Source organism: Talaromyces stipitatus, genomic scaffold (assembly GCF_000003125.1).
Source record: "Talaromyces stipitatus ATCC 10500 scf_1105507295541 genomic scaffold, whole genome shotgun sequence".
Lineage (NCBI taxonomy): Eukaryota > Fungi > Ascomycota > Eurotiomycetes > Eurotiales > Trichocomaceae > Talaromyces > Talaromyces stipitatus.
In genome coordinates this window covers 2,956,439-2,981,657 of record NW_002990115.1, presented here as the reverse complement: position 1 = coordinate 2,981,657, position 25,219 = coordinate 2,956,439, and the positions used below count along the sequence as shown (strand labels likewise).

At 46.4% G+C, this 25,219-nt stretch overlaps 10 protein-coding genes across 10 annotated transcripts, besides 2 other annotated features; 7 read left to right on the top strand and 3 right to left on the bottom strand.

The window, feature by feature from the left end:
- Nucleotides 1-945: 945 nt before the first annotated feature.
- On the top strand, nt 946-2,945 carry TSTA_034340 (uncharacterized protein). The gene is made up of 4 exons (XM_002480584.1): nt 946-1,532; nt 1,588-1,673; nt 1,730-2,139; nt 2,189-2,945. The coding sequence occupies exons 1-4, from the start codon at nt 1,297-1,299 to the stop codon at nt 2,759-2,761; spliced, it is 1,305 nt and encodes a 434-aa protein (XP_002480629.1). The 5' UTR covers nt 946-1,296; the 3' UTR covers nt 2,762-2,945.
- A 485-nt stretch (nt 2,946-3,430) lies between these two features.
- Nucleotides 3,431-4,432, top strand: TSTA_034330 (uncharacterized protein; the record flags this gene model as incomplete). Its single annotated transcript, XM_002480583.1, has 2 exons — nt 3,431-4,221; nt 4,342-4,432. 2 exons carry the CDS (start codon nt 3,431-3,433, stop codon nt 4,430-4,432), a joined length of 882 nt encoding a protein of 293 aa, XP_002480628.1.
- TSTA_034320 (cytoplasm to vacuole targeting Vps64, putative) lies at nt 4,255-7,099 on the bottom strand (the record flags this gene model as incomplete). Its single annotated transcript, XM_002480582.1, has 2 exons — nt 4,255-5,920; nt 5,969-7,099. The coding sequence occupies 2 exons, from the start codon at nt 7,097-7,099 to the stop codon at nt 4,826-4,828; spliced, it is 2,226 nt and encodes a 741-aa protein (XP_002480627.1). The 3' UTR covers nt 4,255-4,825.
- An 842-nt stretch (nt 7,100-7,941) lies between these two features.
- Nucleotides 7,942-9,111, top strand: TSTA_034310 (mitochondrial genome maintenance protein Mgr2, putative). Its single transcript, XM_002480581.1, has 5 exons — nt 7,942-8,081; nt 8,146-8,172; nt 8,238-8,267; nt 8,326-8,416; nt 8,497-9,111. The coding sequence occupies exons 1-5, from the start codon at nt 8,027-8,029 to the stop codon at nt 8,609-8,611; spliced, it is 318 nt and encodes a 105-aa protein (XP_002480626.1). The 5' UTR covers nt 7,942-8,026; the 3' UTR covers nt 8,612-9,111.
- Nucleotides 8,761-8,781: a microsatellite.
- Nucleotides 8,782-8,815: a microsatellite.
- A 1,002-nt stretch (nt 9,112-10,113) lies between the features above and the next one.
- On the top strand, nt 10,114-11,516 carry TSTA_034300 (uncharacterized protein; the record flags this gene model as incomplete). Its single annotated transcript, XM_002480580.1, has 2 exons — nt 10,114-10,184; nt 10,745-11,516. 2 exons carry the CDS (start codon nt 10,114-10,116, stop codon nt 11,124-11,126), a joined length of 453 nt encoding a protein of 150 aa, XP_002480625.1. The 3' UTR covers nt 11,127-11,516.
- Nucleotides 11,517-12,952: 1,436 nt separating this feature from the next.
- On the top strand, nt 12,953-14,355 carry TSTA_034290 (F-box domain protein). Its single transcript, XM_002480579.1, has 2 exons — nt 12,953-13,467; nt 13,520-14,355. Exons 1-2 carry the CDS (start codon nt 13,052-13,054, stop codon nt 14,283-14,285), a joined length of 1,182 nt encoding a protein of 393 aa, XP_002480624.1. The 5' UTR covers nt 12,953-13,051; the 3' UTR covers nt 14,286-14,355.
- Nucleotides 14,356-14,419: 64 nt separating this feature from the next.
- Nucleotides 14,420-17,741, bottom strand: TSTA_034280 (Coatomer subunit gamma, putative; the record flags this gene model as incomplete). The annotated part of the gene is made up of 6 exons (XM_002480578.1): nt 14,420-14,932; nt 14,987-15,808; nt 15,859-16,206; nt 16,263-17,226; nt 17,282-17,592; nt 17,666-17,741. 6 exons carry the CDS (start codon nt 17,739-17,741, stop codon nt 14,700-14,702), a joined length of 2,754 nt encoding a protein of 917 aa, XP_002480623.1. The 3' UTR covers nt 14,420-14,699.
- Nucleotides 17,742-18,146: 405 nt separating this feature from the next.
- Nucleotides 18,147-19,441, top strand: TSTA_034270 (Phosducin family protein). The gene is made up of 4 exons (XM_002480577.1): nt 18,147-18,295; nt 18,354-18,536; nt 18,596-18,954; nt 19,005-19,441. The coding sequence occupies exons 1-4, from the start codon at nt 18,243-18,245 to the stop codon at nt 19,136-19,138; spliced, it is 729 nt and encodes a 242-aa protein (XP_002480622.1). The 5' UTR covers nt 18,147-18,242; the 3' UTR covers nt 19,139-19,441.
- Nucleotides 19,442-20,025: 584 nt separating this feature from the next.
- On the bottom strand, nt 20,026-21,451 carry TSTA_034260 (endo-1,4-beta-mannosidase, putative; the record flags this gene model as incomplete). The annotated part of the gene is made up of 3 exons (XM_002480576.1): nt 20,026-20,315; nt 20,373-20,501; nt 20,572-21,451. 3 exons carry the CDS (start codon nt 21,449-21,451, stop codon nt 20,026-20,028), a joined length of 1,299 nt encoding a protein of 432 aa, XP_002480621.1.
- Nucleotides 21,452-22,077: 626 nt separating this feature from the next.
- On the top strand, nt 22,078-23,861 carry TSTA_034250 (sugar transporter, putative; the record flags this gene model as incomplete). The annotated part of the gene is made up of 4 exons (XM_002480575.1): nt 22,078-22,134; nt 22,195-23,001; nt 23,050-23,694; nt 23,745-23,861. The coding sequence occupies 4 exons, from the start codon at nt 22,078-22,080 to the stop codon at nt 23,859-23,861; spliced, it is 1,626 nt and encodes a 541-aa protein (XP_002480620.1).
- Nucleotides 23,862-25,219: the final 1,358 nt, after the last annotated feature.

The window sequence follows — 25,219 nt, the reverse complement described above, 5'->3', positions numbered from 1 at the left end:
CAGTAGAACTAGTACGTGAAGTCAGCGTCAGTCCTCAGAGTATAAGCAGCCGTACTGAGGTTTCAGCCACAGAACCTCTCAGGTCGCCAAGACTTGAGAGTTGATGATGGTAGTTTTTGCTCTTGCTGTAGATGCAAAAGAAGAGAAAGAATGGCCGAGCAGAAGTGACCGGATTAGGCAGTGCTTCCAAAGAGGGAGGAGGGTGGGTAGCTCCTGCCATATCTGATACTCTGTTCCTGGATGACGCCGCTATCTCCGCCAGGCAGAACAGAACCTCATTTCTCCTTCCTTATTATTTTCTCCTCTACAATATACACAAAATCACAACTCCGAGCTTATCTTTGCTCGTATCCGATATTTCCGAAGAACACTGCCGTCAAGTAGTTTAGGGCAGCTTACGAGAATGTTGCTAATTGCAAACTGATACAACTGGTGAGACCAGCATGGCTGCTATCTTCAGCGCTTCTCCACGCTGCACCACGCCGCACAACTTACTGAGGCACGAGTCGGTTACCGGCATGCCAGGTTTGGACAAACCAAGTTTTATCTGATCCACCGGGCTAATGAGAGTTCTTCACAGGTAAAAATAAAGTGCAACTCCCTGAGCCGCAGATTGAATGGGGTAGAGTCCAAACCATCCTGCGGCACTCCCTGTTTGACCACCTCCGAGTCTCAACCGCCAAATGCAACCCGCCTTCCCGCTTTAGGCATGTATTATACACCCATTTCCATATGAGGCCAAAACTGCAATGTGTACCTTGGCGCCTACTCAGACATGGAATCAATCGCATTGATATCTCCGCGTCGACAATGGTACCACTTTAATCACAATCCCATCTATCTCTCGCAGCCCGGTCGCGGAGATCTGCTTATTCTGCGACGGTCTCATCCTCAGAATAGTCACGCCCAGTACTCTCCTGGACGGTATGTCTTAACCGAGATGAGTGTTCTTTTGGGAGAGTGCACTGGCTTGGCACATAAGTAGGGTTCTTTCTGTCCGGATTTGAGCTCAGATTTTCTTCTCCTCATCATCGCATTCACTCTTTGCTCTTTATCGATCTTACTTTCTTGCAAACAGCTGGCTCTGTTGCTGTGTGCTGGGCTACTCTCTTTTTCTTCGATTCGAATACTGGTTGGAAGTCACTCTTTCACTCTTTGCAATTTTGCTTCATTGCCTTTTTGAACTCTTTTACATTTCCACGTTGATCGCGGATATTCTAAAGTTCACCAACTCTTCTACATTGGACATCTACCCTCGCATTTACCAACTCAACGACTTTTCTCAATCTCATCAACATGATGCTTCCTAAACAGCTTCTCCTCGCTCTAACTCTATCTTCCAGCTTCCTCGGAAGCGCAATGGCAGCCGGGAACGGTTTCAATGGAGGAAACAAGGGAAACAACGGAAATAACGGTGGAAACAATGGAGGAAACAACAATGGAGGCAACAATTTGGCACTGTCCCCCAATCTAGTTCAAAAGGGTAGCCAGCAAACCGGCGGTAATTCCGATGGAGAAACAGCTTCTGCTACGTGGGTGACATTCCCCCTCTTTTCTAGTAGTTACATGCTAATGCTCTACTCTTAGGGACAACGCCAACTTCATCAACTTCTGTCAGGGAAAGACCCTGACAAACGGTGCTCAGGTTCAAGGTGGATCTTGCAATGGCATTGGTGAGTTGTCATTATAGTCTCTCTGCATGATCATACACTAATACACCATCCATTAGTTATGGGTGATATTCCGGCAAAGAACAAGATGGTCTCAACCGTTATCTTGAACCCCAAGAACATGCAAGATCTCACTCCAAATCAGCAGTTCAATGTCCAACTGCAGGTGTCTAATCTCCAAGCTGGTGCTTTTACGAACGCCACCAGCACGTACTACGCAGCACCACAGGCTGTTAACTCTCAGGGCGAAATCATTGGCCACGTTCACGTCACCATCCAGGACTTGGGCGGCAACATCAACCCTACTACCCCCCCTGACCCGACAACCTTTGCCTTCTTCAAGGGTATTGATGATGCTGGCAACGGAAACGGTCTCTTGCAAGCCACCGTTACTGGCGGTCTCAAAGCTGGCGTTTACCGTGTTTGTACCATGTCTTCTTCTTCTAACCACCAGCCAGTTCTTATGCCAGTAAGTCATGTCATGTGTCCATCTAGGATATGTTACTAATGGGAGCTAGGTTGCCCAACGAGGTGCTCAAGACGATTGCCGATACTTTACTGTTGGCCAGGGTAATGGCAACAATGGGAACAACGGTGGTAACGCGAACAATGGAGGCAATACCAATAACGGTGGTAATACTAACAACGGAAACAACGCCAATAATGGAGGAAATGCCAATAACGGTGGTAATACCAACAACGGAAACAACGCCAACAACGGAGGCAATGCTAACAACAGTAACGCCAACAACGGAAACAACGCCAACAACGGAGGCAATGCTAACAACAGTAACGCCAACAACGGAAACAACGCCAACAACGCCAACAATGGAGGCAATGCCAACAAAGGAGGTAATGCCAACAAGAGTGGCTTCGGTGGTTTCGGCGGCAGCAAGGGAAATTCCGGCAACGGTAAAAATGTGAACACCGACAGTGGATCCGCTACGTCTGGCAGCGGCAGTAGCTCTAGCGACGCCGCAGCAGCAGCAAGTTCCAGTTCTGCCGTTAAGCGAGGCGGAAAAGGCCGTATGAACGATGGCAAGGGAAAGAGATCGAATGATCGATTTGTGTTGCGGAAGTTCATTGCTTAGGCTTTCAATAGTTGAGCAGTCCGAGCGATCGTGATGCCGGGGGAGAACTATGGATTGGAGAAACGTATGGTTTGTTCAGTCTGTACAGAATGTATTCAATTCGAACCTTGGAGATTGAGCTGTCTGTATGTGGTGGTTAGTTAAGGTCGATATCTGCTGGTTGGGTAGTGATCATTACGGCTTATGTCCCTTTTTTCACTTAAATCAATTAAATCATACTTATTGTCGAATCTACTATAATGCTGGAAAAGATCATTGCTGTTGATGTTTGATGCATGCTACAGTGCGATAACATAACTTAAGGGTTTAGATAAGATTAGATAAGGAGACGTCTCGGGCCAGTCAAAATAATATCCGCAACTTCCTTCACCTTCAGTATTCCAACTGCACGTCACTATATGACACATGTCTCCAGCAAAACTTGGGAGTAATCAAATGAGATAATATTGCATGCTAACGAAAGAACAAGTCGAAATACATTGCCAAGCTGTCGGAGAGTTTTTAGCCTGGACCTACAACCTGCGACAGCGCCAATGCAACTTTCGCATCACGACCATTGACTCGCGACAACCTTCGAATCAGCCAAGAGGCGTGGAACATCCCTGCCGTTGGGCGTATGATATACACCACATTATACCTCTCCAGCTCCAACAACGACGCGCAACGAAAATGACGACTACGACCCCAGCAGCTCCGAGCAGCACCACCCCCAAAACAACCCTCTCAACACTAACCTTTGAAAAAAACTCAAACACCAAATTTCTCCACATTCCCTCAAACATCAAGAACAAAAAATACCGCATTGAGAAAAGACCTATCCCCCGCACACCAGTGGCATCACCTTATGCCGGCGCTAGGGTCCCGAAAATCGTGTACGTGGGTACCAAGACACCGTTCATGAGTGCCGTGAAACGGGTAGAGAAGTTATTACGATTAGCGGAGCGGAGGGCTATGGGGCCTGTTATTGGAAGCCGACGCTCGTATAACAATAATCAGACAGCTGGGAGGGGGAAAGGAGGAGAGGTATTGGAGAAATGTCAACGGAGACTTGGAGAGGATAAAGTTCTTGTCAAGGCTACGGGTAGAGCGATTGAGAGGGCGTTGAGTGTGGGGAGATGGTTTGAGGAAGGGAAGGGTGGTGGCGGAGGGATTGAGTATGAGGTTGTTGTTAGGACGGGGAGTGTTTGTGTTGTTGATGATATTGTTGAAGAGGAGTTGCAAGATGATGAAAAGAAAGAAGAGGAAAAAGATGTATCAATGACAAATACCGACGAGAATCCGGAGATGAGTTCAGAAGAGAAAAGAGAAGGAAAAGAAGAATCCAAACATCAACGCCGAAGACGTCGAAGACGAGAACGGATTCGAGAACAACGTCTCAAAGCCTTTCGGGACGAAGATGGGGAGACGCCCGAATCGCGGACGAGATGGGTTAATATGGTTGAGATTGCTATCAGCATGAAGTAACTGACTCTCTCTTGTCTAAGGTTCAGGCTGGGTTGGAAAGACTAATGGATTCATCAGTTCAAGGTCATGTACATACATACAACTAGTCAAGTGGAATAAATAGATACAAATGAAAGGAAGAGTGTGGCAATTCCTCAATATTTCGTCTTCGTCTTGATCTGTATTGAACGGAGGATACATATTATGCAGGAAGAATACATGAAATAAAAGAGGGAATGACTGGTCCACTGACTGAACTCGTGGATGTAGGAGTAATAAGAAAAGAGATGATTTCAAAGACAAGGACAAGACAGGACTAATGATGGAAAAAAAAATCGCAAACACAGAAAACAAAACACCGTACCCCAGAACGCAAGAGAGATAAAAATTTCCTTGAGTCCATATCCTCATGAAAACAAACTTTATTGAGCAATGCAATCAATATGGATATTTAACAGACAACCAACAAAAACAAAACACGAGGAGTATAAAGAAAAGATAATGATTCTAATTCTCCCTTCGCAAATGCATTGCAAACCCATAATTATTCCAAGTCATAGTTCAAGTCATTTTTATACAAGCTCTGGCTCGGCTCGTTGTAGTCATGGTATCGAAAGGAAATTATCTCTCGATCTTTTGCCAGCCGTTAAGGTATGCCATCAATCCGATTCCGAGAAGGACCACTCCAACCATTGACGCGTACGGACCCGAGTGCTCGAGCATATTCGGTTTTCGTTGTTGCGTCAATGATGTTACTGCATGCTCTAACTCTTTGATTTTGTGCGGAGAGGGTTGCTTGTGGGTTGCGCGGTTTTCTTTCTCCTCTGATTTGCCAATACCACGCAAATCGGTGACGGCAGCATCGACTTCTTCATCTGTAAGAGCAGACTCCTTTGTTTGGGCGGCAAGTTCGCGTTCTTGTCGGATCGTTTCAATCATTTCGGCAAGAGTCTTGCGCACTTCAACGGTTTCGCCTTCTGCTTTCTCGGCACGTTGCTTGAATGTTTCAACTTGTTGTTTCATCTCTGCCAATTCTGTGACCATATTATCGAGTTGTTGTTGCAGCTTTTGGGTTTGCGCATCAAGAACGGGATCTTCCAGGCTCTTGGATTCTACGACCTCAGCCTCAGTACTGGGGGCATCCAGAGTCTTTGTAGCTTCGTCAACCTGCGAAACGTCTGGCTCGACATCTTCACGCTGCTCATTGGGTTTAGGCTCGGTTGGATGCTCAGCAGCTTCTTGTTTTCGTGATTCTTCTGCATTTTCACGGGCTGATCTTTCCTGTCGGAGAAGTTCTTCCAATTCCTTTACACGACTGTTCTGGGCTTCTAGCTCCTTCTTGGTGAGCGACAATGCCTCGATCAAAGAAAGAATCTGACTGGACTCTGTCGACACTGGAGATTTTGATGCACTATCCTTTGAAGGTTTCTCCGTGTCTGACCGCTTCAAACTACCTGTAAGCGGATCCGGGGCCGATCGACGAGCGACATCTGGTTTTTCAGGTAATGGTTGCTGGGGAGGCGGGGCAGGAGGTTCCGAGAATCTAAGTGGATCAATACGAGACATCTTCGCTCGCCCATTCATCTGTCTGTGGTTGTTCTCAAGTTTATGATTGAGTTTATCCTTATCAGAACCGTCTGATGAAATGAGCGTCTGCAAGAATTCGTCTGTTTGGCGAAGGTCTAAAGCTTGCTGCTTCGCTTGTTTGATTTCGGTCTAAACCAGTTAGTGTAAATAACTCCTACCTAGAAGATAGACACTTACAGTAAGCCGTTTGACAACATGTTCGATCGTGATGGGTGAAATCCAATAGTTCATCTGCCGTTGTTGATGCAATGCGCTCATCTGACTGCTTGCTGCACTTTGCACGCTGCGGTTGCTTAGTGAAGAACTTGCTCGGCCGCGCAGGTGCACGACAGGTTGACTCAACGGTGAGGGTAAGAGACCTCCGCCAGAGGTGGGATCGATATCGCCAAAGTTCAAGTCGAAGATATTCGGTCCTGTGTTATATATTCCGGCATATTCAACTTTTGCCGAGACCTTGTGATGAACAATGGATTTCTGATCCTCGCTCACAATGTCGATACCAAGATCCAGCGCGTCATTTTCCCGAAGCTCGTGCGGTTCGGATTCTCGACTTTCAGGAGACAAGCGTTGGCCATTGACGAATGTTCCGTTCGACGACTTTATATCACGAATCCAGATCTTTCCCCTTCGATCGGCCCAAATCTCGGCATGTTGTCGTGATAGAACCTTTGAATCAAAGTATCCATTGACAGGCGTAGGAATAGTCTTTGCATTCGTCTGGCGACCAATGCGAAGCACTTCGGGCATATAAGGCACAGTGATATGTTTCTTCTCAAATGTGCCGTTCAAAGGGACAAGTGTGAGAATGGCAGGCGGGTCTGATGAACCCTGCATGCCAGAGGCAGCGGACAAGCCATTCTGCTGAGGTGACTGAATCATATGTTGCGACGGCACAGGCGACGGTTGGTGGATAGCGGACATGGCAGATGAAGCCGTGGGACCACCGTTTGTTGACGTGGATGCTGATACCGGCTGAGACCTCACATTTGTTATGCCAGAAACTGGCTCAGATTTTGTGGCAGGCCACAAGCCACGACCGGCTTTCCTTTTGGACGACCACGTAGCTGATTCGCCGTTCGTGGATGTACCATTACTGATATGCGACACAGTATTTGTCGATGACGTCGAAGCGTTCGACGATAGCGATGAAGAAGAATTGGATCTTTGCACACTCTTTCGCGGCATAAACATACGGGACACGTCGTCGGTGTTCATTGAGCCAAGAGCCGCCTGTCCTCCGTTACCAGAAGAATACCATCCTAGACGAGGCCCCGATTGCACGCTAGGCGGCGAAGCAACAGCAGTCATGAGGAGAAGGGATAATTAACGGTAGTGTGAGTTGAAGGTGATGGCAAGACGCGCGTTAAACAAAAGCCGGCCAACGATATTATCTCATGTAAAAATATGCAAATTGACGCAGAGACGCTAATGTGACCAACATTAGGATCGTAAGGTGTATATGAGATGAAACTATGTGTCGGGGAAGAACGCGAGTTCGTTATCTGTTCGGGAGAGTAACTGCTGACTTAGCACATATTCGCGACTAAGAAATGCCGGACAGATATCATGATTTCGAGAATCCACCACCGGCCCAGTAAGAAAGAAATACCTGAGTGAATGCAACCGCCGATTTCTGTGCAAGACGTATATTCAAATCTGTGGGATATCCGAATTGGTTATTGCGTTTTCCCGAGTTTTGGGTCGGTTATTATCTCCGCAAAGTACGTAGGATCGACTCAGGAGGGCCAGAGACGGTCGGCCACCAGATAGGACGCCGGACACGCCTTCAGCCAGCTTTCTGAAGTATGCGAGATTACGTGTGGTGCAGATGTCGACTTTAATCAGTAGTAGATGACAAGATAGAGATCCATAGATCGACTCGCGGGGGTGGTTTTCGCCTCAGAGAGAGGTCTCAAGACCAGAAAAGCGGGATAGTTGATTCACTGGACGGAGTATCTCGCCTCACGTTCCCCCATCCTCTGTCCGTTGCATCGGCCAGGTCACGTGTGCTAACGTTCCAGCCAATCAGAGAGCCAGCGCTGCCGCACAGATCACATGCTTTCCGTATACGGTATAGCGTATGTAGAGATATTGCCATGACATACCGCCATGCAAGAAGGTGTTGGCGACCAAGGAAACATACGATCATCGAGAATCTTTGCGCCTCAGCAGTAACCGCTACTTTCTATTTACTCTGTTCAAGGTCATTTTCTCGAAGTGAAAATTTTATTCAATATGCCTGTCGTCGCCGGTCCGCCCCAGGCCCATGGCCCTTCTACTTTTGAGAAGAGTGAGCCCAGATGAACTATACATGCGATGATTGCGCTTGTCATGCTAACCTTTGCGTCTCTTAGTGAAAATGGGAGCTTTAATGGGAACTTGTATGTTAAGCTTTACTTATTTCGAATCAATTGAGCCAAACTGATACCGACTCTTTTCTTCCTAGCTGTCGGCATGATTATGGGCTTCATCGGCGGTATGCGATTGCTATGGCACACAACGAGATGGATTTGTCTGACTGGAGGTTATACTAGGAGCCGTTTCTATCTTCCAATATGGTGCTGGACCCAATGGTGTTATGCGCACTTTGGGAAAGTTCATGCTAGGTTCCGGAGCGACTTTCGGGTATGGGTTTATCATTCTTTCCATCACTTGTTTGTCGCTTGAAAGTTATGGAACTTGAAATACTAACTTCTGGATTATAGAATGTTCATGTCTATCGGTAGCATCATCCGGACCGAAGGTCCCTACCACGAAGCCTGGCGCCGAGCCCACGCAAACCCGATTATCCTTCCTCGAGAATCCCAAGGACGACGATGAAATGGGACACTGACGGGGTTACGATGAGGGTATATAGCTAGGAAAATAATCAAGTGTACATTATATTATACAAGCGTATTGGGGTCAGACTAGGACCTGGAAACTGGTCACTTTTTCTGTCGATGTAGTCTATCCCATGGCTACTTTTTTGTGTGTGTGTGTGTGTGTGTTTTTCTTTTTCTTTTTTTTTTTTTTCCTTTTCTTGCCTCGATCACAATTCATATCTAATCTTGACGACGAAGGAGAGCAGTGGTAGGCGGTGATAGCTTCGAGTTGTGAGATTGTATATATTGGATAGGAGCTTGTGATTGACAAGTTTGGCGAAATTGAGTGGTAATTTCAATAAAGATTCGTATCCCGGCAATTAGATACGGAAAGAAATGAATAGCGAGCCAGGACTCTGTTGATGGTATGGATATAGATCTAAAAGTCAAGAGAGAGCATACCGTCAAAGGAGAATGGTTGCAAGACTAGATTGCATGACAGCTTATCTGTCTTCTCTGCGTCATAATCGCATGTGCTGGATCAAATAGCCACCTTGAACATTAGTTAGTCGTGCTGATATCATTAACAATCTTTTCTGAGCGAGATGGAAGCGAGCCATGAAGTGATTGACGGGAGTATAGAAGCACCGATTTTTTGTAACAAAACTAAGCTGTCCGCTATAGTCTCATCATACTGACGGCGTCCTCACGGCTCTGTTGCTGTTCAGTCTGGAATAATGCTGCTTCTCGTTGAAGCAGGATCGTCGGTTGTTCAACAAATCAAGTAGTAGTTCCAAGTTGGCATGCTCGTATTGAACTTCTGCGCAACTGCTTACCATTCCTAGAAAGTTGCATAGTAATATTACCGGTACTGTCGATCGTGACCATGCTGTACAGCTCTAGATAGACAAGAACAGCTGTGAAGTTGGTGTGTTGACTGTTGAGCTCCCATGTATGAGAGAGTCAGAACAAACTGGATGCCGCCGAGGGGACGGCTATCCCTCATTCGGAAAGCAATCATACAATACATACTATGCAAAATAATACGTAATACGCGTAAGTAACAGAATGTAACGCAGGCAGTGTCGGTAACTATCGGTAATAGACGTACAGACAGTCATGTGAGATGCTAGTGGAAGCCTAAAAGAGCCTGGCCCAGGAACGCGCCACGCTAAGGCACCAATTTCCGCTGGCAGCCAATCGGAGTCAGCTATTCCCCGAGGGCGCCATTAGTATCTTTTTTTTCTCTGAGGCCCTGGAACTCTCTCTCTTGACTTGGTTGCCCCTGGCAGACCACATTCTGGTGATTCAAACATGGCGCTTCCTCCTAGAAGGGGCTTGACGCGATGATACAGCTGGTGTCGCAAGATTTGTTTTCCGATGTCGACCCGAAACAATTGGCGCGCCTTGTTTATTTTCGGGCTTGAGAAATCAAAGAGGCTATTCCAGGGCCAGTAGAAAGAGTCCGAACAACTGGCCACCGTCCATTGATTGGTATGCATCTTACGTCAAGACGTGATGAATCACGAGAAAAATGACAAGGAAGAAAATTTCTTCATCGCTTCGTGGCCCAATGAACGAAGAACTCCGTAGGGATCTATGATCCACCCGGGAGAACCCACATGGATATGGCCCTGTTTGGCCTGGTCTCTTCTCAATTGAGGTTCAGATTTCATGCTTACTATGTAGATTCTTTGCCTTCTTACGCGGGGTGAATCGGACTAACTAATCTGGCTAGCCCGGGCCTGGATGGCTAATAAGAGGCGCATTTCCCCTGTCACGCTCCCTCCTCTCCTCCTTCCCTCCCACAACGTTCCTTGCAAGTATAGCGTCAACCAAGGCCTACTCGGCGCAGTCACTCTTTTGATCAAAAAACGTTCGAGCTGAGCTCATCACCACTCTCTTCCAACCATCAACTGGACATATTCCGAAAGAATATACTTCCAACGGACATACCTTCTTGTTTGCCGACTCGCACTATCCGCCTGTCGCAATCCGAAACTTGTCCAACCATCCAAAATCCGAGTCGGTCGCTCATATCTATCTCCTTTTGTGTACCCCTCGTCGCCTGGCATCCTACGGTTAACACGTCGACCGCGCGATCATCTCGCTGAACATATAACATCTATATTCGATACCCCCAATTCAGTACATACGCGCTTGTCGCTCTACACAAAACCATCAACATGAAGTTCTCCGTCGCTGCTGCTGGCCTCTTCTTGGCTGTCTCCTCGTTCGCAAGCGCCCAGGATACCTCGACCATCACCACCACCCACACCATCACTCAGACTGTTATCCACGCTTCCACCGTTACTGCTTCTAGCAAACCAGTCTCGACTCCTGTTGCGTCGCCTTCTTCCACGCCTGTGCGCTCGCCTTCTAGCAGCGTTGTTTCTCCTACCTCAACCGGTAGCGCCTCGACCACTGGGCCTAAGGTGCCCTTGTCAACCGGTGCCGCCGTGCCATTGGCAGGCAGTGTTTCTGCCGCTCTCGTTGCTGGGTCATTCGCTGCTTTGCTTGCTGCTTTCTAAGCAATGTGCTAGAAGAATAAGCTGATTCTTCTCATCTTCTTTGCTTCTTCAGCCAAAGAACCCTTTATCTTACATTTTTTTCTGAAAGCATATCACATGATATGCCAACCCATTAATTCTCTTTCAATTCTTCCGGTCATGTTCATACTATGACTGCCGGCAATTCATTGCCGTTATACCTTATTATTCTATTTGATATCACGAGTCCATGCTTACTTTGTCTATTCAGCCTGTGGCTGCGACACCAAGTCAATGCTTCCGGGTGAGAGTGTGACAATGCAATGAAGAAATCAAGTCAGCAAACGGATATGGCGTGGGAGTCTTTTTCTTTTCGATACCTTCATGATGATGGTGGCTGGCTTTTTTTATACCAACAATTTACCTTTTATATACCATATGTTCTCTTCTTTGAGCCATGCCATGGATGTATGGATGAGATTTGGGGTTTTATTGATTTATTTGCAACAATATCATGTTCAATTCTTGTCCAAATGAATCTTCAGGTAGTCGTATGTGTGTTCCCATCTCAGGCACACCTTGTACCAATCTCCGTTGCGTGCTTAATCGGGTCGATCTTCGAGTAGCTTGAACAGGCTTCTTTTTTCCATCGTGCTACCCAGTGGGGTGGAACGAACGATCCAACCCGTTCCAGCGGCTTCGCTTTAACTGCCCAGTGCCCGTCGCTATCCAGAAACAGGCTGTTGTGTACATTCGTATCTTTAATAAGCCATTTACGTAACATGCTTGGGCATTTTTGGGAATGAGATGTCATTGACGTCGTCGATAACGATGGCCTCCCCTCGCAGGTCAGCCCAGGATTCCGGATGCGGCCATGCAACGAACCGTTTCAGGGATCGAGAGTACGGTACCAAGTCCATAGACCGTATACTGTCATGATTTGAACCGGCGGGTCTGGGACGATTCTTTTCCAGAAGAGCAAAGGTGGTAGTCCCCTTCAAGATCTTCAATATACGGCCAAGTGTCGGTGTCAACATCTTATGTTGGCGGGTTCAAAATGAGCGGTGGACAGCCGACGTAGTAGAAAGCCACATTTTCCCAGGCAGAAATTCAATCACGAAATTCAGTGAAAATTTTCGGGTCTTCAAGAAAAAAATCTTTCTCATACCCCAAGTCTCTCTTGTAGAAAACATCGGAGCTTGTCAGGGTTTCAAAGGGAAACACCATTCGGGACTGGTATATACACAAGGAATCATAGGCATATCTGTAGCTGGGGAGCAGCGCACAAATCGGCGCTTAGTATTCAGTTCCCATTGATTTTCGTAAACTCCGAGTAATTTGGGATCCCTCTCAACGACTATGTTGCGTGATTCACGACAAGACAGAGTAAAATTCAGCATGGCGGTTTCGGTATGTTCTGTCTCTGGCTTCGGAAACCATGGCGAAGCGTGAAAGAGTCCGAGTTTCATGTTTTGTGAGGGCTCTTGTCTTCATGAACCTTCTCCTTTCCCTCGCAGTTTGCATGTTTATCGCAAGACTTCCCGGTTCGGCGCGCCAGCAATAGTGTTATGTTGTTACATTGTGGTAGGCGACTGTGGCGTGGATGAGGCGCCCTGCTGTTGCATTATCGAGGGCATAGTGCCATATTATCTGCCTAAGCTCTAGCAGCAGCTGTGGGAATAGGTAAAAAGATTGTGGAGTTGATTGTCTAGTGGTCGATATATTGGGGCTGGTAGTTGTTGATGTTTTCTACTCTGGAAACGTATTGATATATTGTATTGTTCCGGTATCAATACATGCATAAATACTAGCGTCTGCATAACAACTGACTGTTACCTGACATCATCCCCGCATCTTTTTTTTAACCCATCAACAATGATGAACCACTTCTCATCATCAACACTCCTTTCATCCCTGGACAGTCGCATACTCATCTCCGACATGGGTAGTATTATAATGGAGGAACCATGAAAATCATACCAGGCATGTTGTCGACCACCAGAACAGAACCAATCTACATCCCCACCGAAATCATCCTCCAAATCGTCTCCAGACTCGATCGCAGTTTGCGTGGACAAGAACGTCAACGAACGTTATACAACATTTGTCTAGTATCGCACCAATGGTACTCCGTAGCGTTATCGTTCTTGTATTCACGCCCGCGGCTGGAAAAAGGGAATGCATATCGAAAGTTTACAGACGTCTTGTGCCCTCCGGCCGGGCTGCCGAAGACGAGCAAGGATTATAAGGATCTGGGAGGGTTGGTGCGACGGTTGAATTTGAGTCGATTGGTGCATCATAGTTCGAATAGTATGACAGCTAGGTTGATTGGACGGGTTAGGGAGAATTTGGAGGTGTTTATTGCACCAGCAGCGGGGTTTTCGTAAGTGACATCAAGTCGAAGTTCTTGCTTAATTATGCTAACTACGACATAGAGTCAACTGTCTATCCCCATTATCAAAATGCACAAACCTGCGATACCTAGACCTCTCTTTGGTACATGAACCGCTCTCCTTCGAAAGCATAATTAAATCCATCCGCTCCATGAAACGCCTCATCACTTTCCGCTCCCCAGCGTCGATGCGAATCACCCATGAACCATTCTCCAAACACACAGAATACCCCAAATGGCCACCAAACCTAACAACGCTCCAACTTAGCGGCACAATCGAAACTTCATCAATGGATACCTTCCACTGGCCCGAAAACATAACCCAACTCTGCCTCAAAAACTGCCTCACCTTATCCCTCGAAGTCATGACCGCTATACTAAGCAATCCACAACTAGGCACCAAACTCAAACGACTCACAATATCAACTTATAACCGCGGCCTACAACCGGAATGTATCCATCTGATTCCAGCGTTTTTACCGAATCTAGTCTTCCTCAGTATCCCCGGCGATTTGGTGCAGGATATGTTCTTCTCAATGATCGCATACCAATGCACAGAGTTAGCCCTCGAAGTCCTTGAACTTGGGCATACCCACACCGGCGAAAGATTCGATTTTGAGATTCAGTCTCTTATCGATTTGTTGGATTCGAAATTGCCGTATCTTAGAGCTGTGGGGTTTCATACCATGTACGGCGAGTATCCAGATCTTGACGACGCGCTATTGGAGAGGGCTGAGGAGCGAGGAAATGATTTAAGGGTATCTGAGGAGACGGAGGAGTTTGATGTTGGGACGTATTATTTTGATTGAGCGAGTTTATACCCATTATTTCTTCCAAGTTGTATATATTAGGAACGTAGTTATATCAAGTATATATTATTAAAACACTGCTCGACGAGTAGATTAATCGCTACTAGGTAGGTTCGTCTCTTCCAAGGTTGTTTAGAAGGATAAAGGTAAGTAATATTATTATCTACAACCCTAATGCAAAAGGGAGGGGGAGAACAGAACAATTATCTACTACCCCAACCAGAAAAACAAATTCATAATCATCACCCAATCCTAACATAGAACAAACCTCAACCTCTCAATTCCCTTTTTAATAAAAAGTAAAGAGACGATATAAGGACAAAACGAACAAATGGCTAAAAAGGAGAGAAAGAATATATGCTTTTCCTATAACAAGAAAAAAATGGATACGGAAAAAGGGAACATTCTTCTCATCTAACTAACCGATGTGACAATAGCAGCTGCGAATCCTTCCTCCTCTGATCGGATAGTAACCTTTGTCGTAACACCTGTTCGAGCCGAGAAAGCCATTTTGACGAGTCCGGCCACGCGGCCGCCCGAGACTGTTTTGCCGTATAGTTTGAGTGTATGTGTGGTGTTACTGAGGGCGACGTCTGTGCCTTCGAGGGGTTGAAGGGATAGGGCTGCGATAAGTTGTTCGGTTGCATCTATGTCCCGATTAGTAGGAGGGTAATAAACAAGTCAATAGGATTGAATCTTACCGGCAATACTCTTAACATTGCTGAGTTGGAATGTCTCGCTAGCTTCCTCGCCGTTGGCACCAGTCTGTTCCCAGACATGGTCAAAACTTCCGGCAAAAGCAGGAATGACATAGTCACTGCCTGTAAGGTCGAGATCTTCGACTTGGTATTCATCTTCATAACCGGTGTCCTCAGGCTCGCCAGTGGTTGGGTCGACCTCCTTGCTGGTGAATTTGAGATTGTTCGTAAACGACATCGTAGGGAAACTGTGCTCTCCACCGGTCTTCTTGAATGCTACGTAGACAATACCAGGTTCGTTTGTAGGCAGTTTCGGGCATGGTACAATGAAATCTTCCTCCAAGTCATCCTCGTCATCAGTCGGTGTCGCTACTACCGTCACATCTTCTAGAACAGTGTCTGGTAATGTGTTCTTAAGGTCATATTGCAAGACAATATGCTCCTTGAAAATATGTTTGACTGCAGAGACAACGTATTCGGTCTCGCTCTCGGTGAGCTCGACCACATTGGAAGATTTGAGGAGTGTGCCGTACTCCTTGAGCTCTGGGATTTGCATGAGCTGTTCGGCATATTTCTGGGTAGCAGCGACAGCAGCTGCGCCCTCCACAGCACCATTGGCCTTGGCCTTTGTCGGAGCCGTTGAGGGTGCTTTGAGAGTGGGCGTTGCTGATGTAAGCTTCTTGGTTCTTTCTTCGGCAAGTGCTTGCTCATGAGAGACCACAGGAATAGATGAAACGTCAAAGGCCACTGAGAAGGCTTCCTTATCCGTAGCAGTGACATACATAACCAGTTGGTGTTCGAATGTGGAAAGCGAGTACATAGAATCTGGCAGAGTTAGTAAATTTTCAACCACGACGATATATCAGGATACGAACCATTCTTGACAAAACGATTGGCAACTTCATCCTCCTCTTGCATTAAACGAAGATTAAGTGCCGCGCGATCTCGCACTTCATCATCTGTGTCATCAAGGCATCTAGTGAGCAGTACGGAAACACTACGCTTCACCTCCGGATCTTGCTGGCCAACACCAAACTTGGCGAGTGCGGTAACAGCGGCGGCACGAACAACAGCGTTTTCGAGGACGACACGGTTATAGATATACCGAATGTATTTTGTGGGTTGAGGAGTCTTGGGACCTTCCACGCCAAGTAGATGAAGAATTCGGACAGATAGCTTGGTGAATTCGCAGTCCTCAATGAACTCGCAGAGATGTGCAAGAGCTATTATTGTCAGTACTCAATGTTCTTAAGTTCAATATATCCGCAACAAAACTTACCATCTTCTTTGCTGCCTGGAACAAACTTGATAAGATCAAACATGCTTTCAACAACACTACGCTTGAATTCATAACCACCTTCGTCGCGCAGGATTCCGCTAAGGAAAGTGAGCATGCTAGCCTGCTTGCTAGGGAACTTCAAGCATAACGTTCTGATTGCTTCCACAATGGTGATCTTGAACTCGTCTGTGATATCTGCCATGAATCCAGAGATCTGCTTCATGAGACGATCAACGCTGGCTTCGTTTCCAGTCTTGAGTAACGTAGTAATGGCGAATGTGGCGATCGAACGGTTACTGTTAGAGATGAGCGATTCGATATCCGGATTGCATTGGTTGACAACATGTGGCTTGAATGAAGCGAAGCTGTGCAAGATTCTGATTGCGGCGAATTTGGTAATGGCGCGCGGAGACGAAAGGAACAATTGCAAAACATGGACAGCTTGCGTGGCCTCTGCATCGGTCACGTCCTTCATGTCACAGATAGCCTTAGCGGCCTCAAAGTTAACCATGTCGTGCTTGTGTCGGAGCCAGCCATCAAGCAATTGCATCATTGGTTTCCTCAGACCCGGGTCTTCCTCTGCAAGTTTCGCCGCAAGACGCACAAGTAAGATCACAGCAGCTGGACTCTTGACCGCACCGGCCGCTGAATACTGTTGAACCATCTTCACCAATGCCATCCTGTCATGAGACCGCATCTGATACAGAAGACCAATGGCATGATATTGTGTCATGTAGTTGGTCTGCGAGATAGCATGACTCTGGCTAGACGAGAAACCGAGAAATCCAGTCGACGTCTTTGATGCGGAAGCAGCTTCTTGTGTCTCGCTCTGCCATCGTCGAACAACATCACGCGCAATCGGAAGCAAGTGGTATGAGGACACTAAAGCAGCTGAAGAAACGGAAGGTGTTTTGTCAACAATGGCGGTCTTGATCAATCGTTCGATACCTTGGACGGTAGTAGCCTGGTCGACGAGCGTTAGAGAGTAAATCTTAACACAAACCCAACTTCAAGCTTACATCAATGATACGGCACAATCCACGGATGGCGTTGGCTCGGTAAACAACGTCGCTTCCAACCGCAGTATCTTTCATGATAATACTCGTTGACATGATAACATCTTGGGCTGTAGTTGCGAGTTCCTTAAGAATTAGATATACCATCTGACGTAAAGAGGGATCTTTATTCTGAAACAGCTTGGAAATGCCGAAGAAGAGAGTTGTGGCCTCGTCGGATGGGAATTTCTCGCCGGTGAATAGGAGGACGGCGAGCTTTGTGAGTAGGGTGCGACATCTTCGCGGAGAGATCGGTGATGAATTGAACAATCTTGCTGTATGTGTCGTCAGATATAAGTATATCTAGCTAACTAGCAGCCGGAGCTGTTGGTCGACATCCAGACTTACCTTCTTGGAAAACAGTGGTGCGATCAAGCTTGATCATAGCTTGATCCGCATCTTCGTCCTTCTTCATATAAGTCATTTTGGCTTGCGTGTATTAATACCGCAAGGTAAATTATCGATCGTAAACAGCTCTATCCAGCTATATCGGAATTGTGAGTCGTATAATTTCGCGAAAGGAGTATTGGGTTGTGGAGGGGGCGGTGTAACCAGGCCTACCGCGCCTGCATTCTCCGGGAAAGGATTCGATTGAGAGTACGGGTGTGCGTGGAGTAGACGAGATGCAGAGTCTTGCGTTGACGGTCAATTGAGGGAATCGTGTGAATTGACAAGGAGGCGGTTGTTGTTGTTGCTGCAACCCACTAGTAGTACACTGGATCTATCTCCAGGTGTCCTTCCGAGACTCCTTGTGTGGGCACCAAACACGGGACTTGCCAAACAATGCAAACATGCGGCGTAGTGGTGGCAGCATGAACATTAACTTCAACGTCAGGCAACATTCTAAGAATTGAACAGATGAGCTTGGTTTAAGAGACGGTCTACTTTTTTAATCCTAGTAATTGATCGAGAACCTTTATTCATTATGGATATGCCTGTGAATGTCCCGGTGGATAATCCCGAGGCGGATACTGAGTGGTATGTATGCTTCGCATTCATCGACAAGAGTATCAAGTCTAACGTACAACGATCACAGGAATGATATCCTTCGAAAACACGGAATTATACCTGAGAAGCCTCCGTCGCCGACACCGATCATTGAAGAAGCTATTCTCGAAGCTCAGCGACGGGCTCACGAAAACCGACTCGAGGACAAAGACTTAGACGAGCTCGATGCTCTTGAAGATGAAGAAGATGAGGGATTTTTGGAACAATATAGGTGCGATGATCAAGTAAACTGTTTTTTCCAGGAGGGTACTGATGTTGAATATCAACCAGAAAAAAGCGCATGGCTGAAATATCCACCCTCCAGAAAGCAAGCGTCTACAACCAAGTCTACCCTCTACAAAAAACAGACTACGCCAAGGAAGTCACAGAGGCTTCTGCAGATGCCTTTGTTCTGGTCAATTTAACCTCGTCAACTGGAGGAAACACAGAATCCCGCGTACTGAGCGAGATATGGAGACAGCTAGCACCCAAATACGGCGAAATCAAGTTTTGTGAAATCAGAGGCGATATGTGTATAGAAGGATATCCGGATCGCAACACTCCTACGATATTGGTTTATAAGGATGGAGAGATTCGGCGGCAGTATGTGACGTTAAGGGAGCTAAAGGGCGTGAGGACGAAGGTCGAAGGTCTGTTCTTCTTTCGACAGGAAGATAATCATATGCTGACATTAGCACAGATCTAGAAAAGGTTCTTGTGGATCTGGGTGCGATCAAGGAAGGAGATCTGCGACTCAGGAAGCAAGACGATTCCGACGACGATAGGAATCGGGCTCCTGAGAAGGAGGAAGACGATGACGACGATTGGGATTGAGGCTCTCTTTTAAGCTTATATTCTCAAAATCCTGAAACTGCAGAGGAGAAGATATGAGTACTACCATTACCGAACTCAGTTGATTCCGCAGCGCGCGAGTCGAAAACGCGGGGCAATCGGCCTATGTCTAGAGACCAAGTTCTTCGCTCGACGTTGTATACAATGAAGGGACACATCCTCATATTATGTACATGTATTATAATGTGCTAGTGCGAAGCAAGCTCAGAATTATGAGCGTTTGAGTCTCACTCTACGACGATCTGCAGCTCTTTCAACTAACTTAACTTATGTTGTATCAGTCCGATTAAATCAGCGCAGTAATTAATTTAATGGGATATAGGTTTAATGGAATACCATAGATCAAATTAACCTGAATAGAATCATTTGTCAATGTGGTGGATGAAAATCTGTGTCCATAAAAGAGTTACCTAAGTTAACCTTTTCACTTGTTATTTAAGATACCGCAAGCCCTAGCCCTAGCCCTAACTATGTTCAGTCTTTCAGATTAATCTTAAACCTCTTCATTCAATATACACTTTCTTATACAACGAAAGTATATCTTTAGATCGAGGCATTTAGACCCAGGGTTAAACATCATTTCTACAAAAACTTTAAGCTCGACACACTATAGGGTCAAAGACATGATAGTGGTACCAAAAAGACCTTCAAAGTTCGTGATGCACTAACTACCTAGGTGAGCAGCGGTGTCCAGTACAATATGGATCAATTGCAGTAATATAACCATCTCATCAGCTGGGGCACTCTATACCCATTTACCTAGGTATACTTAGTCCAACGTTTTCCGTTTCTCGGGCGCAGCGAGAGCAGACAATGAGATCAGTATCACAATATTGCCTGAATCTTGCTTCACAACATATGAGACCTAGTTAAGACGAGTTGATTGCGCTGACGTGATCTGTTACCAAGCAAGTGTAGTCACTACTACCGTAGAATATGCTATACTCATCGTTTGGAGACTGCCCGGTGCTCAAAGCATCGCCCCATTGCCAGAATAGATCCGCACCAACGGAACTTACAGCGGTTGATTGCCAGGGAGCCTCAGAGCGGCAGTGGCTTGTGGATCCATACTCTTCGAGAAGGCATGGCTTCCCAGCGTTTTTGCAGGCTTGGCCGTGGGCTGTAAGCCAGGAGGAGCCCCATGAATCCGTCTCACTCCCTATTGTGATGCGTCAGCCCTTTACAATTTTTTGAGAGGAAGAGAGTCTTAACTGACATTGACTTGGGTAGAGGTGAATAGTTCCAAGATCGATGGTGGGAATAGTCAACGTTCTTTCGAAATCATTTCCTTCGGAATATCCAAAAGGATAGCTACCATCCGAGCCAACCTTCAGACCCATGCCTTCTACAAAGAGAATCAAAATTAGTTAAGATACACCAGTGGACAAATTTTTAGGACTGAGTATAAAATTTACCGTCGCCAATGCACACCATGCGATTCGGCTCAAGTGACTTGATATACTGGCTTGTTGATTGAGCCCAATTGTAGATGATGTCGGTGCTACATCCATTGCAGCGGGGCTCATTGGCCAATTCCCAAGCAAATATGGCAGAGGAGCCAATGTAACTACTGATAACCGTCTTAATATACGTCTTATAGGCGGCTTGAGCTGCGTCATTTGTATACCATCCGGTTTGGTTGCCTCCGTAATTCTTCACATATGCATTCATACCACCGTAGTCATTCCAATTATTCACAAAGTTGATAATCAGCTTGATACCATGAGCTTCAGCAGACTTCACAACATAATCCAGACGCTGCAACCCATCAGGGCCTGTATTGATCGTCTGCTGACCATTTGAAAGAAGCTGAAACCAAACCGTGCCAGAGCTGGGCATAGAGTTAACGTCGTTGAAGCCCCAAACCCGCAATACCTTGAGGCCCGACTGCTGCAAATGGCCCATGACCAAATCAACATCGGCATTGTTTGTGAGAAAGGGAAGCCAGTACGAATTGGTGCCGGCAAAGTACCCCTTTTTACCATCAATCACAAACTGGGTTCCGCTAGTGCTGGGGAAAGAGCTGGCAGAACCAGAGGAGCTACTACCTGCTGGACTGGTAGTGCTGATGGAGGATGTCGATGAGGATATGACAGTGGATAGAGTTGTTGCTGAGGAAGAAGGGCTTGACTGTGGAACGCACTGGCTATACCACTGGTTTTGATACGAGCAGTACCAGCCTGCATTGCAAGTGGTATCTCCACTCCAGTTTGTGCCACCACACTGACCCCAATCCGCTGTCTGAGAGACAGCGAAATGGGCTAAAGAAGAAATAACAATAATCGAAGACTTCATCTTGAGGAATTCGGGAATTGATTCCTTGAATATCTGTATATCAAAATCTCAGCACGAAGGCTAGCCAGGTGCCTTATATAATTTTCTCTACTTTAGCTGAGTCCTAATCCCTTAGTCTCTCATGGCCCTTTTCTTCTAATGTACAGGTGCATAAACCAAATTAAACTTCCTGTATTGAAACCTCCTCATTTTCTGGGATCGGCAGCTGTAACTCTACCCCAGACTCCCCAGATTCGAACATGAAAAAAGTTTGTCGCCCGCTAAATCCCCGAGATCATGCCATGCTGCCAGAAACATAATTGATTCCGTTCTCGATTAGGATATGGTGGGCATCCGGTTTCCAAATTCAACACGGAGGAGACGGAATGACCAAAACAGGAACTGTATACCACGAAACCCCGAACAATCTTGTGCTTTTCCTGACGGACGGTCGTTTTTGGATGTCAAAGTCCGTGTCCATTCTGGCTTAGTATATTCCTGGGTATGAGTCTTTTAGAGGCTATACCATGTTCAATATGACTATAAATCGATTCCCCATGGCTTCCCCGGATCTTGATCATGCGTGCTGCCCCTTACTTTCAAGACTACATATCGAAAAGGTCTCTTGATTTGCAAACAATCTTAGAATGGAGCGGAATGAGAACATCGAAGGCAATAAGGCCGCTATAGCCTCGGAGGAAGTGGTAGGTACAAAGAGGAACATTCAATAGCTGGATATTGCTGAGAAATTACTTCAACTATAGGAGCACACTACTCTCCGGGTGGTTACTGGCAGCGGAGCATTCAACGAAGCCCTGGTCCAGGAGCCTCCTAAACTGAGCCATCCAACCACCATCTCACTGTTCCTCTGTCTGCTGGTCGGTTTCTTTTGTCAGACAATGAACGGATTTGATGGAGCGCTATTCAATGGACTTCTCGCCAACACGGTTTTCCTCGACCACTTCCACGGTAAAGATTCAGGGATCTGGGCTGGCATTGTCTCTGCTATGTATCAGATTGGTGGTGTCAGTGCTCTCCCCTTTGTTGGACCTGCAATTGATACCTGGGGTCGTCGTGTTGGCATGTTCCTAGGTAGTTTTCTGATTGTCCTCGGTACGATCGTGTGTGGTCTCACTATTTCCAACGCAAGTGCCGGCCAATTCATGGGAGGCCGCTTCATACTCGGCTTCGGAGTCTCTATCGCCGCTGCAGCAGGCCCTATATACGTTGTCGAGACAACCCATCCTGTCTATCGGGGCATGGTGACGGGTTACTGCAATACCTTTTGGTTCGTCGGTTCGATTCTTTCGTCTGGTGCTGTTCGTGGCGCGATTACTTTGCACACCAACCAATCCTGGCAGATTCCCATTTGGCTGCAAATGGTCTTTGCTGGCCTCATTATTAGCTTTTGCTGGATGATCCCTGAATCCCCTCGTTGGCTGTATGTTCACGGGAAACAGGAGAAGGCTATTGAGACTTTGACAAAGTGGCATGGCTATGGAAATCGTGATTCCCTATGGGTCAAATTACAGATCTCTGAATATGAGACGCATTTGAACGTTGATGGCTCCGTATGTTTTCTTCCCTATCTCTTAGAACGCACTACTGATATACCGTAGGACAAAAAATTCTGGGACTACCGCAGCTTATTCAACCGCCGAAGCAACTTCTACCGTCTCGCGTGCAACTGTGTCTTTGCTATTTTCGCCCAATGGGCTGGCAATGGGGTCTTGACCTACTACATGGTTCCAGCCCTCAAGGGAGCTGGATTCACTTCCGACATCACCCAAGCCAACATCAACTTGGGTTATTCTTGCTTCCAATTCTTCTTTGCACTTTGTGGTGCAGCCTTTGTCGACAAATTAGGTCGTCGCCCTTTGATGCTCGGCGGTATGGCTGGTTGCTGTCTGGTTTGGGTCGCGGTCCTAGCTGCCTCAAGCCAGGTATACAATTCCAGTGGAGTTCTCAATAACAATGCTTCCAATGCTACACTCGGATTTATTTTCATTTTCGGTGCAGTCTTTTCGTTCTGTCTCACGCCACTTCAAGCCTTGTATCCGGTTGAGGTTCTATCATATGAGATGCGTGCCAAGGGCATGGCCTTTTCTGCCCTTGCCGTTAATGCCTCCGGTCTCCTCAATCAGTTCGCTTGGCCGGTTTCTCTTGAGAAGATTGGTTGGAAGACTTATATCATCTTCGTCGTCTGGGATGCCATTCAGACGGTCATCATGTACTTTTTCCTTCCTGAAACCAAGAACCGAACAGTATGATCCCTTCTCAATATTTATGATTCGGCTTGCTGACTACTTTCTAGCTTGAGGAACTTGATCAGATTTTTGAAGCACGTAATCCTGTGAAAGTGTCGATTCGAGGTACCGAGATAGCAGTAGACCAGAACAGCCGCGTGGTAGCAGTGAAGGATGATGCTTAATCTCTCAAGTTGATTCATGGAAGTCGGTGTCCGAATTCTCTCCTGGAGAGGACCTGGCAGTTCCATGGCATAGTCTTGTATTTTCATTCTAACCTTTTCGAGCTGGATATTATGATCTAAGAAGTTGGAAGTATAAATACAACATGGACTACCTATGTAGTATACAGTCAGCTGACTTTTTAAACCAGCCTAAAAAAATCAAAAGAAAGACCTTGTATCCTATAACGTATCATTAACATATGCATGTATGCCTGAAATAACTTTTCAGAGAAATACGAAAGGTTAATGTCCACCCCATAATCTGATGAGGTGGCTGGCTGATGAGACGCAACTTTATACCGAAGTGGTATCCTCATAATTCGACAAGTATAAAGTCCACTAAGCGTAAGGATTCCCAGGTTTCCGTAATCAACAGGACAATATTTCTCTCGTGTAGAACTATTCAGAAGACTTCGCTCCCGGCTCTGGAATCATCACCATGAGCAACCAAACCTCCTCTGATCCAAGACACAAGCCGATCTTATTACAGAAACATGAAGCCTTCAAAGCTGTCATGTTCAACAATCTTTCTCCGCCTCTCGTATGAGGGCACCTCCCGGCTTGACCCTGAGCTGAAGGAACAATATGACAAGCTGCAAAACATACTTTACGACATGGTAAATACGATCAATACCGAGATGGCTAGCTTTATCTCGGACTTCAAACTCATGACTGGGATGGATGTGGCCGAAAAGTTGGAACAAAGATTAACGGTGGCCAAGCAGAATATCAGCAACAAAATGACCCAGCTGACGGATCAGGCTATAGATATAATTGACAGCATTCCGGGAGAAGACAGTCAAAATTGTGCTGCTGACGTTTTTTCGGATGGATTTGATTTGGTTTCGGCAGCAGTCAACAAGTATGTATGAGCCTTTAATGAAGTCATCAGAGGCGTCGTTAGGGAGGATGAGGATGTTTTTGAGAGAGATTTCGACACAGTCAAGGGGGGTTGTCAATAAGACTCTCTAGGACATTGCTTCTATATTTGGCTCGGAGATGTAACACGGTCCAAAGATGCCATGTTTCATTCCCCTCCATGTTAGCCTGACTTACTCATCTTACTCATTGAGAGAAAGCCCTAGTCTACTCGGAATAATACGTATATGCCAGGAGAAAATAATGTAATTAGCATCGCTTCATGTCTATGCCGTGAAAAGGAGGGGAACATCGACCTCCGCCTCCCACTTTCCGAAACAGGGCAAAGAATCTAAACTCCGTGACCCTTTCGATTAAGCATCTCCACATCCCAGTCACTTCGCCTACAGAAATACGACAACAGGCTAAATAGATGCATCCAATATAAATGCTAGTGGCGG

What these genes read in the sequence shown, in the direction of transcription:
- TSTA_034340 (XM_002480584.1), top strand. Translation starts at nt 1,297, where the DNA reads ATGATGCTTCCTAAACAGCTTCTCCTCGCTCTAACTCTATCTTCCAGC. An exon ending in GGAGAAACAGCTTCTGCTAC is followed by an intron (nt 1,533 to 1,587) that starts GTGGGTGACATT and finishes CTCTACTCTTAG; the next exon opens with GGACAACGCCAACTTCATCA. An exon ending in ACCAGCCAGTTCTTATGCCA is followed by an intron (nt 2,140 to 2,188) that starts GTAAGTCATGTC and finishes AATGGGAGCTAG; the next exon opens with GTTGCCCAACGAGGTGCTCA.
- TSTA_034310 (XM_002480581.1), top strand. Translation starts at nt 8,027, where the DNA reads ATGCCTGTCGTCGCCGGTCCGCCCCAGGCCCATGGCCCTTCTACTTTT. An exon ending in CCCTTCTACTTTTGAGAAGA is followed by an intron (nt 8,082 to 8,145) that starts GTGAGCCCAGAT and finishes TGCGTCTCTTAG; the next exon opens with TGAAAATGGGAGCTTTAATG. An exon ending in GATTATGGGCTTCATCGGCG is followed by an intron (nt 8,268 to 8,325) that starts GTATGCGATTGC and finishes AGGTTATACTAG; the next exon opens with GAGCCGTTTCTATCTTCCAA.
- TSTA_034290 (XM_002480579.1), top strand. Translation starts at nt 13,052, where the DNA reads ATGAAAATCATACCAGGCATGTTGTCGACCACCAGAACAGAACCAATC. An exon ending in GCACCAGCAGCGGGGTTTTC is followed by an intron (nt 13,468 to 13,519) that starts GTAAGTGACATC and finishes ACTACGACATAG; the next exon opens with AGTCAACTGTCTATCCCCAT.
- TSTA_034270 (XM_002480577.1), top strand. Translation starts at nt 18,243, where the DNA reads ATGGATATGCCTGTGAATGTCCCGGTGGATAATCCCGAGGCGGATACT. An exon ending in GGATTTTTGGAACAATATAG is followed by an intron (nt 18,537 to 18,595) that starts GTGCGATGATCA and finishes AATATCAACCAG; the next exon opens with AAAAAAGCGCATGGCTGAAA. An exon ending in CGTGAGGACGAAGGTCGAAG is followed by an intron (nt 18,955 to 19,004) that starts GTCTGTTCTTCT and finishes ACATTAGCACAG; the next exon opens with ATCTAGAAAAGGTTCTTGTG.